We start from the raw sequence: 15,916 nt of genomic DNA, 5'->3' as shown, positions 1-15,916 counted from the left end.
ATATTTAGATCAATCAAGTCCTAAATTTCATACAGCTGTGTTCCACAGCACAGCCCTGTGTAGCAGGAAAGGGGACATGATCTTTCTCTGCAGTTTTGCTTACAGATCTCCTCCCTACCATCTCCCCGTGTGCCTAAACAGTAAAAGGAGAAGCAACAAACAGATGAATTGATCTCTTGGTCAGTCTGCTTTCTCCTCCTTTCACATGCTCGTTACATTTCAGTGCATCTGATTAGATCCTTGTGCTGCTTCTCCCTGTCCTTCTGTAAGCTCCGCTGCACAGACTATACAGTAAGATGCAAGAGGCTGATACCAAGTCAGATTCAAGTACAGTGATAACTAGGTTCACAAACTTAATTAGTGAACTGACTCTGGTCGCGAACCAAATTGGTTGTCAACCGAGGCACATTTTCCCATAGGGTTCAATGTAAATCTGGTTAATCCGTTCTGACCTTTTTTTTTTTTTTTTTTTGGTTTTTGAAGCACAAAAATATGAAACCAATGACAATACACATTAGTACAGTATAGAAATGTATAAAGAGAGAACACTAACCTTGCTTGAGATGACTTCTGGCATGGAGGAAGGCAGGTGGGAGGCTGTGAAATACAATACAGTAAGTACAGTATTGTACAGAAGTACTGTACAGTATTGTACAGTACAGTAGTACAGTACTGTACAGTGGGTACGGAAAGTATTCAGACCCCCTTAAATTTTTCATTCTTTGTTATATTGCAGCCATTTGCTAAAATCATTTAAGTTCATTCTTCTTCCTCCTGAATGTACACATAGCACCCCATACTGACAGAAAAACACAGAATTGTTGACATTGTTGCAGATTTATTAAAAAAGAAAAACTGAAATATCACATGGTCCTAAGTATTCAGACCCTTTGCTCAGTATTTAGTAGAAGCCCCCTTTTGATACAGCCAGGAGTCTTTTTGGGAAAGATGCAACAAGTCTTTCACACCTGGATTTGGGGATCCTCTGCCATTCCCCCTTGCAGATCCTCTCCAGTTCTGTCAGGTTGGATGGTCAGCCATTTTTAGGTCTCTCCAGAGACCTAAAATTCTGTGTTTTTCTGTCAGTATGGGGTGCTATGTGTACATTCATGAGGAAGAAGAATGAACTTAAATGATTTTAGCAAATGGCTGCAATATAACAAAGAGTGAAAAATTTAAGGGGGTCTGAATACTTTCCGTACCCACTGTATGTGCTAAAAAGCACACCAAAAAGCAAAAAGTGTCTTCACAGTACTCACAGTATTTCTTTCTGTGTCTATTCTTCTCCACGATCTTCCTACAGGAAGTCACGACCATGTGACAGCCTGGAAATGGCATTAAAATGGCCACGGCTCCTGTTCGTGAACCGAAGCAGAGTTCGTGAACCGGAGCATATTTTTATGAACTTTTCTGTTCGCGAACAGAAGCGTTCGTGAACCGAGGTATCACTGTACTAATAAATGATTAGAGATGCAAGAATTTTGTCTTTATATCTGCCTGGAGTACAGCTTTAATTGCTATTTTGGGAAATTAGCAATGCTAAGCCTTAGATCTGATAATCTGCCGTGTTCTGGTTTTTCACTTCACTGTTGAAGTCCTGATGGTGTAATCATGACTTGTAAATTAAACAGCTTAATTATTTTAGCAGACTTTTCAACCAATGACCACATACATCTGGACAGTCTTCTTCAGGAACAGGAGTCTAGGCTGGATGGAAATAATTTAGTTGTTTCCCAGGGAGAAACTGATATGTTTCCATTCATGGACCAGTGGAATACCAGAACAAAGAAAGTTTCGCTGCGGCAGATCATGTCAGAAGAAATGGCATTACAGGCCCGGGAAGATACGGTATGGGAATTTAGAAATCAGTCTTACCAAAGACTGATCATCCGTTTTTGATTGATGTTGTACAGTTAGTGTATATCAAGTTTTTTTTTTTTAATCGCTTTTTGTAAAAATGAGTGGAGCTAAAACCCCTGTCAGGTTAATGTTTTCTGTGTCCCACTGTGGAGATTTTCATTTTACTTCCTGTCCCAGTGATGCAACAGAAAATAAATAGAAATCTCCCTAAAGTGAGGGTTTTCCACCTTAACACCAGTGACTGTTTTTTTTTTTCATGTCAGAGCTGCATCTATCCCCATAAGCATAGAAAACGCAAACTCTACTTTGAGCAGGTCAAATGCAGCTCAAAAGGAGGTCTACTGCAGGTCAAATATGCTCTTCATTGAATTCCTATTGATCTCAGAAGCATGTCAAAACCATGATGCATTTGCAGCTCAAATCCTATGGACACTTGTTCGAAGACAGTTGTCCCCACAATATTTTTCCCCATTGGATGATTTCCCTACCTCTTGTTCTGGTCACAACTTTAAAGTTTTAGATTTCTTACCACTTTCTGTCTCGTTGTCCTGGTTAATAGGACAAATAGATGGGACAAAAAGGGCAATGTAAACCTGACAGAGGGTCTAACCCTGCTCCAGTGTATTCAAGACTGACAAACTCTTATTTTCTAAGGGATTTAGGTGAAATCATTGTATGAGTTCATAGATCTGCACACTTGCTGCAGCCATTCCAAAGAGGTTCCACTCTCACTGTTTGATTGAATTAGTTTAAAGGTACGATAAACCTTCCTTACCTACACCTTGGGTTTTTCACCCGCATTACATGAGCAATGATAGTGTAGTCTCATGGTGTCATTTGTTGGCCTTGTGCGCATAGCCCATAGTATAGTAAATCTTCACATTCCTGTGTCAGCAGTTTCTGCTTAAAGCAGTAATAAACCCAAAACTAAAAATGTAATATACTGAGGTTTTTTTTTTCCCCCCTCTTTTTCTCTATCGTCCATCGACAGACGCAGCATCATCTCAATGAGCTGAGTGGGTTATGCTGCCACCTGCAGGAGTAGTCTAGACAGTACGTTAGTACAAAACTTTGAACATATACACGCCCATGGGGCTGTCCCTCCAGGCATAACCCTCACTGCCACAGCCCAGCACATAAGTTTGTTTCTGCCTAGAGAAGGAGTAGGACCTAGGTTTCCTGCTGGGAATCCGGTCTCAGTTTTTTTATTCTTTTCAGAGTATTTTCTTTTTATTTCTCTTTACTCACTTGCTAGCTAGTGTTCAGGGAAGAATTTTCCTGGTGATGTACAAGCAACGATGCCGGCTGGGGCTTCGCACTGGATAATCTAGATCTTTATGGTCCCCCAGTCTGGCCAACAAGTGTGAGCAGGTTATAGCCCTGACCTAGGCTTAGCCACAACGGTGCCCCTTTTCTGGATGGGGATGAGCCTGCGAGCGGGTGCCTCACCGGGACGCGACGATCTGGAACGCCCTGAGTCGCAGCGTACCCCTTGGGTGGCAGCACCCCTACTGGGAGGCAGCCTGCCCGGAGCAGAGCCCAACTGGTCCATGGTATGGTGAGTAATTGTGTCCCACTTGCCCCTGCTGGTCTTGTGGGGATGTGGGCCCTCTCCTGGGGATAATGGGATTTGTGCCTCCCAAAAGATCCCCCTGGCCTGCCCGATGCCCGGTCTGTGTGTCCTAACCTCCCCCTTCCCTGTCCCTACGGTGGCTGTGTGTCTGGAGCGCCTGGCACCCTGAGGGGGGGGGGTGACATGGTACCTTGGGCTTGCTGGTTCCTGTTGTGGTTCCTGGGGCCTCCATGTGTCGGTCCCTAGCCACATGGTTCGCCGTGGGTGCCGCCATCCTAAGTGTGGGCAATGTGAAATTTTTCCCTATAGATTTGCATGGGGCAGCCATTTTCCCTGTAGCTTCCTATTGATATGTATGGGCTGCCATCTTTGTAGCCCTTGTGCTATGCTGAGCAGTGTGACCTTCCTCAGATTACATCACTTCCTGTCCATTTATTTCCTGCTACTGGTCACTTGCTGTCTTTCTCTATATGCTGCTGGAAGAATCAGAAAGACGGTGTTTCTGAGGTGGTACAGTACTTGGGGTCCCTGCGGGCAAATTCCTGCACTTTCTGCTGTCAGTTTAGTTTAAAGGGGTTCCCTTCAGGCCGCTACAATCAGTGGTGGATACCGCGATCAGTGCTGTTAAAGTGACAGGACTCCGTTTTTTGTAAATTGCAATATGGAGTCCCAAACTGTGCATTTACCCTCAGACCCAGTGTGTGCGACCCCTGGACAGTCCGGATCGCACTCACTGACCACGATTTCAGCAGCCCTGGAAAGCCTGGCGACTAAAGTTGATTTAGTCATAAAAAAGGTTGATTGCCGAAAACGGCCGATGCCTTCTCCATCTATGGAGGTGTCCTCTGATTCAGATGGTGATGGGGTCGCCCCAGATGCCCCCCTACCTGAGGGGTCATTGTTCTCGCAGTCCGATGGTGAAGAGGACCTGTTGTGTTCAGCTGCAGCGCAGGAATGTGCATTAGTGGAAGCCCTGATTATTTCAGTACAGGATACTTTAAAATTGGCTGATGAGCCCACGCCGGCAAGGACGCGGGTGGCTTTTGGCTCTCAGAAGTCTCCAAAAGCTGACAGGGTTTTCCCTTGTCCCAACACTTTTCACGATATTGTGAATGACCAATGGCGGCGCGTTAAGCGCTAGTTAGTGGTGCCAAAACGCTTTAAACGCTGGTACCCTTTTGCTGAAAAGGTCTCCAATCGTTGAACGGTGCCGCCTAAGGTGGAACATCCTGTTTCCAGATTGAACAAATCTACCCTTGTGCCTGTGGAGGATTCCCTGGTTTTTACAGATCCAGTGGACAGGCGGGTGGAATCCCTTTCCCGCCATCTTCACGTGCTGGCGGGTTCCATTTTGAAACCGTTTTTTGTGTCTGTGTTAGTCTCACAGATGGTGGATTAGGGGTTTGCGGGAGTCTTTGGACCCCGAGACTGTTCCTCTGGAACAGCTGGAACTGTTGGACCAGGTGATCCAGGCTCTGGTGTTCTTGTGGGATGTGTCTATGGATGCGGCTTCCCTGGTCGCCAGGGTTTTGGCTGTGGGCATTGTTTTAAGATGCATGGTTTGGTTGAAAAGCTGGTCGGCTGACCAAGCTTCTAAGAAAGTTTCTGGGAGAACGGTTGTTAGGCGACTAATTGGATGAGTTAATAAAGGGCCTGACTGACAGGAAGAGTACTCTTCTTCCCAATCCTCCAAGGGTAAAACACCCCGTCCTAAGCGGGGCCCCTCCTTTTCTGCTTATAAACGTTTTTTTTTTTCGTGCCTCCGGGGCGCAAGAAAAAGGTAAGCCATTCAGAACTTGTGGAGGAACTAAGAAGCCTTGGGGCAAGCCCAAGGCCGGTCAGTCCGGTGCTGCAGACAAGTCCTCTTCAGCATGAAGGGGCGCCCTCACCCATCTTAGGGGTAGGGGGACATCTGTGCTTTTTTCAGGAACCCTGGACTTCCTTCATTCAGGATGATTGGGTTCGCAAACTGGTTTCCTCCGGGTACAAGATCGAATTCTGGTCCCGGCCAGGCGACAGGTCCTTTTAGTTGAATCTGCACCTGTCCCTGGAGTGTTTTGAAGGATCTGCAGGAAGCTGTGCGAGATCTCCTGGCTCATGGGGTGATTGTGCCGGTTGCTCCGCAGGAACGCTCTCAAGGTTTCTATTCATGGTGCCCAGAAAGGAGGGCAAAGTAGGTCCAATCCTGGACCTCAAGGCTCTGAACCGCTTTGTGCGGGTGCAGAAGTTTTAAATGGAGTCCCTTCGGTCGGTGGTGGCATCTTTGAATCAGGGGGATTTCATGGCGTCCATCGATCTCAGAGATGCGTATATCCATGTCCCCCATATTCGAGGGACACCAGCGATTCCTCTGCTTTACGGAGCACTTTCAGTTTTTGGCTTTACACTTTGGCCCCGCCTCAGCTCCCAGAGTTTTTTCCCAGGTCTTAGCCCCTGTGCTGGTCTTGTTACGTAGGCGGGGTATCTCCATTGTGGGATATCTGGACGATCTCCTGTTGCGAGCAGTCTCCCATTCGGATCTGTTGGATAACGTTTCCATCACAGTTCAGACCCTTCAGGAATTTGGGTGGACGATCAATTTCCACAAATCTGCCCTGTCACCATCCGTGCGGGTCACTTTTCTGGTGCTGATCCTTGACTCTGCTCTGGCGAGGGTCTTCCTTCCCTTGTACAAGCATCAGAAGTTGCAAAGGGCAGTCTGATTGCTGCTGGAGACCGATCAGTCCTCATTGTGGGCTTGCATGAGGGCCGTGGGTCTGATGGTCTCGACCTTCAAAGCGGTCCCGTTTGCTCAGTCTCATACGAGACAGTCGCAGAAAGAGATTCTGGCAAAATGGAACAGAGATCCCTAGACCAGAAAATTCGGTTGAGCCATCTTGCAAAGTCTGCTCTCTCTTGGTAGCTTCAGTCACCTGTCCTGTGCCAAGGCCAGTCCTTCCTGCCGGTTTTTTGGACGGTGGTCACCAAGGTCGCCAGCCTGTCAGGCTGGGGTGGAGTGCTGGGGAAGCTCTGTGCCCAGGGAACTCGGACGACCAATATTCTGGAACTGAGAGCGATCAAGCTCTGCCTGCTTCACTGGAGGAGTTGGCTCTCCAGTTCGGGTTCAATCAGACAATGCCACGGCCGTGGCTTACATCAATCACCAAGGGGGCACTAGGAGTGCCCTGGCGGCCAAGCTGGTGGGCGAGATTCTGGTGTGGGCATAATACAATGTTCCGACTCTCTCCGCAGTCCACATCCCAGGTATGGCGAATTGGCAGGCGGATTACCTGAGTCATTAAGTGTTGGATCAAGGGGAATGGTCTCTTCATCCGGAGGGGTTTAATCTCCTGTGTGCCCGTTGGGGAACTCCGGAGGTGGATTTGTTTGCATTTCGCCTCAACAGGAAAGTTCAGAGGTTTGTTGCCAGGTCTCCGTATCCTCTGGCCGACGCCACAGACGCTGTTGGTGGCTCCTTGGAGTCAGTTTCACCTGATCTATGCCTTCCCTCCGCTCATTCTCCTGCCGAGGTTTCTTTGCCGGGTGGCGATGGAAGGCATCCCGGTTATTCTGGTGGCACCAGACTGGTCTCGGCAGTCCTGGTATGCAGAACTGGTAAAAATGGTCGTGGATCCTCCATGGCGTCTTCCTCTGCGGGAAGATCTACTATCTCAAGGACCGATCTTCTATCCTGCTTTACGTTCGCTGGCTTTAACGGCTTGACTGTTGAAAGCAAGGTGTTGAGGGATAGAGGTCTCTCTGATTCGGTGATTCCTACCCTTTTGAAGGCGAGAAAGTCGACATCTAGGAAGATCTATCATCGTACATGGAAATCGTGCATTGCATGGTGTAAATCGCTGCAGCTGCACCCTTGCTTGTTCTCTATAGCTAGGGTTTTGGCCTTTTTACAAAAAGGGGTTGAGCAGCGCTTGGCGTTGGGCACTATCAAGGGCCAGGTGTCGGCCTTGGCTAATTACTTCCATTGTCCATTGACTACTCATAGTTTGATTCGCACTTTCATTCAGGGGGTGCGTCATCTGGCTTCTCCGCGGAGATCCCTGTTACCGCCGTGGGATCTTAATCTGGTTTCTGGTTAAGCCTTCCTAGTGGCTATCACTTCTGCCCACAGAGTCTCTGAGTTTGCGGTGTTGTCCTGTCGTTCGCCTTATTTGGTGGTCCACAGGAATAAAGTGGTCCTCTGACCTTATCCGTCCTTTCTTCCTAAGGTGGTGTCGGATTTTCATCTGAATGAAGACATTGTGTTGCCTTCCTTATGTCCTAAGCCTAAACATCACAAAGAAGTTGCTTTGCATTCTTTGGATGTGGTTCGGGCATACAGGTGTGAGGGGGGGGAAGGCTGAGAGTGTACAAGTGTGACGTTACTGCCTGTGAGACTGCTCAGTGCTCACTGTGGACTGATCTGGAGACAAGTTGCTAGACTTACCTGAGACCCATTGCGATCCAGCGATGTGCATGAGAGCCTCAGGTCTCTGAGAACTCTCCCTCCTCATTGGCTGATTAATCATCATGTAATTTGTCCATCGCAGCCAGTGAACCAATGAGGAGAGAGTGAGGGGTCGGGGATCAAGTCGCGGCTCTGTGTGGGAATAGAGATGCAAAGCAGTGGCTTGGGACCGTGCTTTCTCGGGTACCCACATAGCAAGCTGCTTGCTATGGGGCAAGAGGGAGTGGCCAGAAGCTCCAGCGGGGATCCAGATAAGAGTGGATTGGGCTGCTCTGTGCAAAACCCTTACACAGAGCAGGTAAATATGACATGTTTGTTATTTTTTCTTTAAAAAATTAAGCCTTTAATACCACTTTAACCACTTCTGGACCGCCCGCCGCAGCTTTATGTCGGTATTTTGACGTTAAATACTGGGGTTATAGCAGCAGATGAAATTGAAAAGAGATAAAAATGAGCGCAACTTCGGTGAAAAACTAATAATAAATTCCGTGAATACAAGTAGCTGCTGTAACAACCTATGCTTATCACTGCAAATCCACAAAGATCAAATACATCAAACGATACAGCGCTACTTATGCATCATGAACAATATACATGTGCAAAATCAGCCAAGTAATAAAAATATGAAAATATAGTGCAATAAACTCATTAAATAGTGCAAGGAAATGTAAACAGATCACTCATAAAGTGCAAAAATTAATGTTCATATAAAGTGAATGAATCCGTTCATATTATTTTCTTCAAATCGTGCAAAACTTGGCAAAAAAGGTGCTTAAAGGATGTATAATGTAATTAAATGTTTTTAACCACCTACATTTCTTTGCACTATTTGATGAGTTTATTGCACTATATTTGTACTTTAATTTATTGCATGCACTTTATTACTTGACTGATTTTGCACATGTATATTGTTCATGATGCATAAGTAGCGCTGTATCGTTTGATATATTTGATCTATAGCAGTAGATAGCTGCCATAACCCCAGTATTTTCTTACACGGCCGGTGGTCCTCTTTCACATAAAAGCGGTCCCAGCGGCGGACTTGCTTCCCGGTTGTTTTCCCTGCTTACCAGAGCCGTCGGTAGCGGGGAAAACGATCCAGTCCCTTGCAACCCCAGGCAGGAAGTCGAGTGAGGACAAGATGAACCCCACTCGACTCTGGCCTTGGAGGACCAGAGCAACGTCATAAGTTGCCTCCGCCCAACGGCCTTAAAGGGCCCATTTTTTTTTTTCTTGCTGAGAAAAAAGACAATTATTTATTTATTTTTATTTTTGCTTTTAAGGGTAAATTTGAGATCTGAGGTCTTTTTTTACCCCAGATCTTACATTAAAGAGAACCTGTCCTGCCTATTTCTATTACAAGGGATGTTTACATTCCTTGTAATAGTAATAAAAGTGATCAAAAATTTTTTTTTGAAAGGGGACAGTGTAAAAATAAAAGGCAAAAATAGAAAAAAAAAATTGAAAGCGTCCCGTACCTCCGCGCTCGTGAACGCATACGCAAGTCGCAAACGCATACGCAAGTTGCGCCCGCATATGTAAACGATGTTCAAACCACACATGTTTGGTATCGCCGTGATCATTCGCCATTCCATCAGCGTGCGCAGTTTTGAAGAATGACATGTTGTGTTTCGATTTACTCTGTGTAACATTAGCGTTCACATTCTAGAAAAAATAGGGCTAACTTTTCTGTTTTCTTATCTTTTAATTAAAAAAAGTGTATTTTTTCCAAAAAGTACTGCAACGATCTCCATTTTGTTCTCTAGGGTCTCTTCTAAAAAAAATATAATGTTTGGGGGTTCTAAGTAATTTCTAGCAAAAAATACTGATTTTAACTTAAAAAACAAGTGTCAGAAATAGGCCTGGTCTTTAAATTTAAGAGTATTAAAAAAAAAAAAAAAAGTAAGTGCACTGAAGGACTCGGTGGGATGGCCAGTGGGTGGATTCAGTGGAATGGCCAGTGGGTGGGCTCTAGGGAGTGGCGAGTATGGGGGGGGGGTGTCCCAGGCTTAAGCTGTGTAAGGGGCCCAAGAATTTCTGATGGGTGCCCTGGGGGTGAAGGTGGGGTATACGAGAGAGGGGGAAGGTTTGGATCATTATCTGGTTGGGGGTTGAATTTTTATAGAATGCTAGGAAGGGGAAGTATGGGGTATGAAAATGTATAGATGAAATTTCTAGTTTATGAAATCAGCTTTCTGGGTGAGGCTTCCATTGTCCGGTCACAAGCTTCATGCTAGTTCCAAGGCAGTGAAGCAATTGTTCAGCATCAGTGTAATATGCGCCCTGTGTCAGAAGGGAGGTTGTATGGGATTTGGATGCTGCACTGTATTTTGATAGTATTACAGTGCCTTGCAAAAGTATTCACCCCCTTTGACTTTTTACCTATTTTGTTAAATTACAGCCTTAAGTTCAATGTTTTGCTAATCTGAATTTTATGTGATGGTTCAGAACACAATAGTCTAAGTTTAAGTGGAATGAGTAAAATATATACATAAAACGACTTTTTAGAAATAGAAAACAGAAAATTGGCATGTGCGTATGTATTCACCCCCTTTGTTATGAAGCCCATAAAAAGCTCTGGTGCAACCAATTACCTACAGAAGTCACATAATTAGTGAAATGATGTCCACCTGTGTGCAATATAAGTGTCACATGATCTGTCATTACATATACACACCTTTTTTGAAAGGCCCCAGAGGCTGCAACACCTAAGTAAGAGGCACCACTAACCAAACACTGCCATGAAGACCAAGGAACTCCCCAAACAAGTAAGGGACAATGTTGTTGAGAAGTACAAGTCAGGGTTAGGTTATAAAAAAATATCCAAATCTTTGATGATCCCCAGGAGCACTCTCAAATCTATCATAACCAAATGAAAGAACATGGCACAACAGTAAACCTGCCAAGAGACAGCCGCCCACCAAAACTCACAGGCCGGGCAAGGAGGGCATTAATCAGAAAGGTAGCACAGAGACCTAAGGTAACCCTGGAGGAGCTGCAGAGTTCCACAGCAGAGACTGGAGTATCTGTACATAGGAGGACAATAGGCCGTACACTCCATAGAGTTGGGCTTTATGGCAGAGTGGCTAGAAGAAAGCCATTACTTTCAGAAAAAAACAAAATGGCACATTTTGAGTTTGCAAAAAGGCATGTGGGAGACTCCCAAAATGTATGGAGGAAGGTGCTCTGGTCTGATGAGACTAAAATTTAACTTTTCGGCCATCAAAGAAAACGCTATGTTTGTCACAAACCCAACACACCACATCACCCAAAGAACACCATCCCCACAGTGAAACATAGTGGTGGCAGCATCATGCTGTTGGGATGTTTTTCAGCAGCCGGGACTGGGAAACTGGTCAGAGTTGAGGGAAAGATAGATGGTGCTAAATACAGGGATATTTTTGAGAAAAACCTGTACCACTCTGTGCGTGATTTGAGGCTAGGACGGAGGTTCACTTTCAAGCAGGACAATGACCCCAAACACACTGCTAAAGCAACACTTGAGTCGTTTAAGGGGAAAAATGTAAATGTGTTGGAATGACCTAGTCAAAGCCCAGACCTCAATTCAATAGAAAATCTGTGGTCAGACTTAAAGATAGCTGTTCACAAGCGCAAACCATCCAACTTGAAGGAGCTGAAGCAGTTTTGCAAGGAGGAAATCCCAGTGGTAAGATGTGGCAAGCTAATAAAGACTTATCCAAAGTGACTTGGAGCTGTGATTGACGCAAAAGGTGGCTCTACAAAGTATTGACTTTAGGGGGGTGAATAGTTATGCACATTGACTTTTTATGTTATTTTGTCCTATTTGTTGTTTGCTTCACAAACTAGAAAAAAAAACTTTAAAGTTGTGGGCATGTTCTGTAAATTATATGATGCAAATCCTCAAACAATCCATGTTAATTCCAGGTTGTGAGGCAACAAACCATGGAAAATGCCAGGGGGGGGGGTGCTAGGCACTGTATGTGTCTTTTTAGTTTGTGTGGGCAAATAAAGCCATATGGTACATTTTAAACATTTTAAAAATGCTCCAAATTCAGATAAATAGCTAATGACATTGCCAGAAATCCAGTGAGCTCCTAACATCCTTATATTGCCTGACAATATAGATTTTCCAAGAGGCAAAAGAATAGTAAATCATCCTGGAACATACGCTAGAGGGGGAGATGGAGGTTAGGAGGTAATTGGTGGGACATGCCTAAAGGTCACCCTTAGAGTTTTTTGTTATTAAAAGATTCCCATTGTAATAAAGTAATACAAATAAATGTATTTTTTCCTACTGCAGAAGAAGCCTTTAGCATCGACAAACTGCGCTGTGAAAATGAAGGAGAAGCAACTCTTGGAACTGTTTCCTAATATAGAGCAAAATCTGCTTATGGACATTTTTAAAGAGAATAAGTAAGGAAGTTTTTTTTCCTTGAATGTAAATGATTAAATTCTTATGACATTAAGCCTAAGTACACACTAGTTTCTATGTAGTTCCGTGCAGCTAATTTGCAGTGCATGTAAGACCAGTAGCCTTGCTGATTGCACACTGGTTGGTGCATGTTGGGAGGACAAGTGCCAATGCACTGAGCGCATAAGTCCCATTTCAAGTTTTGTTCACATTGCAAAGTGGTCATTTTCTGTTGCAACCCACTGCATCAGAAAAAAAAGTGCTACATGCTTAATTGTACAGTACAGGATACAGGTTACTTTAAGTCTTGTCCAAGGGTATATGCTGCCTCGTTCAGGTGAGGTCACTGGCAAGCAAAGCTGTTAGGACTTCCTAAAAGCGGGGGAATTTCTCCCAGTGGTCTATTGCCTGGGTAGGTGCCTGTTTCCTGGTGTGGTAAGTCCAGGACTTTGCCCCTTCCCCTTGGGGGCCCCCATTCCCATCAATATTTTTAAACAGAGGGTTATTTATCTATCCCTGCTGTATTGGATCAACCAACTGCAGGAGTGATGGACCTTTAGTTCAGTACGACAATGCCACAGCTGCAGTTTACATAAACCATCAAGGCTGCACCAGGTACCAAGTGGTTCTTCGAGAAGCAGACATTATTATGGATTGAGAAAAAAAAAAAAAAACGTTTAGCCTTGTTTGCAGTTCACATTCCTGGGAATGCAGGAGTATGGTTTTCTAGGACAGTGTTTCTCAACTCCGGTCCTCAGGGCACACTAGCAGGCCAAGTCTGCAAGACAACTGAAATACATCACAGATGATATAATTTGCTGCTCAGTGATTGCAGTATTCTAGTCTGCATCTCCCCAAGGTAATTCTTAAAATCTGGCCTGTTAGTGTGCCCTGAGGACCGGGTTGAGAAACACTGTTCTAGGACATCTGTCACAGGGGTGCCGAATGTAGATCTGTGTGCATCCTGCTTCAACAAGATGTACATGTTTGTGACAAGGATCAGAGATCCAAAGGCCTGTAAAGTTGACGCACTGGGGATATGTGGGATCAGTTTTGACTAATACAGTACAATTTCCCCTGTTACGGATTTACCCCCAAATGCTTCACAGGATTGAGATAGCAGGCATTAAGGTGATCTTAGTAGCACCAAATAGATTCACAAGGACTTGGTATTCTGACATACTGGGATTCCTGGGAGTTACTCTGGGAGCACTTCCAGACCAACCAGACCTGCTGTCTCAAGAGCAGTTCTAGCATCCTGCTTTATGGTCGCTGGTTTTAACAACTTGGATTTTAAAACCCAAGTTCTGAAAGATCACTGTCTATGACTTTGTTATTCCTATGCTTTTTAAGGCTAGGAAATCAACTTCTCAAAATCTTTTGCTGCACTTGGAATGCTTACATTACATGGTGCAAGGCACAGGAGTTTCATTCTGGATACTCTGTGAGACATATTCCTGTTCTTTCTCCAGTCTGGGTAGGAGCCGCATTTGGCTTTCAGCAACCTTAAGGGTAAAGTCTCAGAGATGGTCATTCTCTTTTAGAAACCTCTGACTACTTGATCCCTGGTTAAGAGACTTTGTTCAAGAGATGGCTCACATCACTCTCCGTTTGTTCACTTATTCTGCCTTGCAATAGGATCTTATGCTGGTCCTGTTGCCTCCAAAAAAAGCCTCTTTGCATCCGTTCAAGATATTCCTTTGGCTAACCTAACTTGTAAGGTAGTTCTTCCTGTGTCTTTAACATCAGTGAGATGGGTTTCAGAACTGGTGGCCTTTTCTTGTAAGTAATTCTGTCTTGTTCTTCATAAAGACAAAGTAGTTTTGAGGCCCCAGGTGTTCTTTCTCCTTAAGGTGGTTTCCTACTTCCACCTTAACCTGGGGACTATCCTACCCTCTCTCTGCCCTGCTCCTACACCCCAAAGAGGCATCTACATTATTTTTGCCCCACCTGAACTTTAGATTCTCGTTTTTTGTCCTGCCTGAATGCCCTCAAGAGGCCTGTCCTGCATCTTGTTCCACCATCTGTAGGTGGCCTAGTCAGGGTATTACTAGGACTTACGCCTTAAAGAGTAGGACTCTTATTCCCTTTTTATACTCACAATTTTTCTCTTTTTACTCTTACTTTTAGACTTCTCAACACCAGCCATCTGTTTTTCAGATTTCAAGGCTACCACCTGGCCCTCTGTTCTGTTCCCAAGTTTTTCAAAGTGGATGTTCAGGCCTCTTCTGGTGTTGGTTTTGTTTGTAGTTCATGCCATGGAGTTGGGAACCTGATTTTCTTGTTTGGGCATGTTCGCTTGGTTTGCTGTATTACCCTCAGTTGTATTGCTTGGGAACGTCCTATGGATAACACCTATTTGGAGCCTATGTCCTGTACTGTGCAATTTAAGAAATAAATTTTTTTGACTTAGACCCAAGCAGTGTGGCGCTAAAATAAACCCAAGTGAAAAAAGTGCATTTATATGCAAGCACACGTGTGCACTAAGAAGTAGTTTTTATTTTTTTTTATTCCATGTTTTTTTTCACTTCGGTGTTTTAGCACCACATTGTTTGGGGCTAATTTATAATATATTCGGTATCCGGGTATTTTGTTGGCAACTCTATTACTTTTGAAGCCCAAGCGCAAATTTGTCCTTTAAAATGGCTTACAAAGGATTTTGTGCTTACCTGTATATTTGTTTTCTTGGAGTACAGTACAGGACACAGACCACTTTCCTCTCTGTCATTGCATTTTCACTTGAATGCTATCTAAAAAACTGAGAGTTGCTGAGAGTGGGAGTGGTTATATGGGTTGTCCTAATAGCTTTGTTTGCCAGTGTCCTTCACCTGAAATTAGCAGCATATAACCCACGAGACCGTGTCCTCTACTGTACTCTGAGAAAATAATTTTACAGATTTTTCAGTGCAAACCAATGTAGTGGTGTGAACTGCCATCTGAGGGAACAAGGCCTTTAGCCTTCTCTTGCATTGAGACTGCAGCGCACTGGTGATTAAGTCAGTGCTATCCTAGCTATGCAATAAATTGGGAAACAGAGGTGTAACAGGATGGTTTTATCTCCACTCTTACATTGTTCTGTGTTGGTCTATGCCCCTTATGTAAGTGCATGCATATATAAGTGGAAAACCTGTGACCTCTGAGTTAAGCAGCTTACAGAGACCAATCCAAGAGGTCATAGAGAGTCCTTGGCCCTACAGCTATGTCTGCACACCAGCTGTGCATTCCTGCTAATAACACACTTCCTGTCTTAGCATGTCTCCACTCTGGATGGAAGAGCAATGAAGAAACCATTGGACAGCAGCATTGTCAGTCTGGGGAGGGGGTAGTGTTAAATGGGCTAGGACATTTAGATGGGCTAACAAATTAAAGCCAAACTAACAACTTTTAAGCACCCCTGTAAGTGTTAAATGGTTTGTTTCAAGGCTCTGACACTTTAGCTGGACAGCTTGGTCTGTTAAAGAAAGTTGAAAAATAAACTTACTGAAGCTAGAAGCTTATTACTATGCACAGCAGTTTTAGTAAATCCCCCTATGGTTTTACTAACATGCATGCACTTACATTTATTTAGATGAAAAAATATATATGTTAGTTCTGCCTATGTATAGTTCTAAATGATGGCAGCACAAATTGCTTCTGTACCTATTTC

At 44.4% G+C, this 15,916-nt stretch overlaps 1 protein-coding gene across 1 annotated transcript in view; it reads left to right on the top strand.

Annotated features, from left to right (window-relative positions):
• The window catches only part of N4BP2 (NEDD4 binding protein 2), a 337,469-nt gene that overhangs the window by 241,452 nt on the left and 80,101 nt on the right, over positions 1–15,916 (top strand). Inside the window, exons 12-13 of the mRNA XM_082258615.1 lie at positions 1,649–1,848; positions 12,160–12,272. Of these exons, the coding sequence (XP_082114741.1) occupies positions 1,649–1,848; positions 12,160–12,272 (313 nt within the window). The remainder of the gene's footprint in view (positions 1–1,648; positions 1,849–12,159; positions 12,273–15,916) is intronic.

Source organism: Pelophylax lessonae (assembly GCF_965119305.1).
Source record: "Pelophylax lessonae genome assembly, chromosome: 1".
NCBI classification, from domain to species: domain Eukaryota; kingdom Metazoa; phylum Chordata; class Amphibia; order Anura; family Ranidae; genus Pelophylax; species Pelophylax lessonae.
This window is presented reverse-complemented; position numbering and strand designations above follow the sequence as displayed.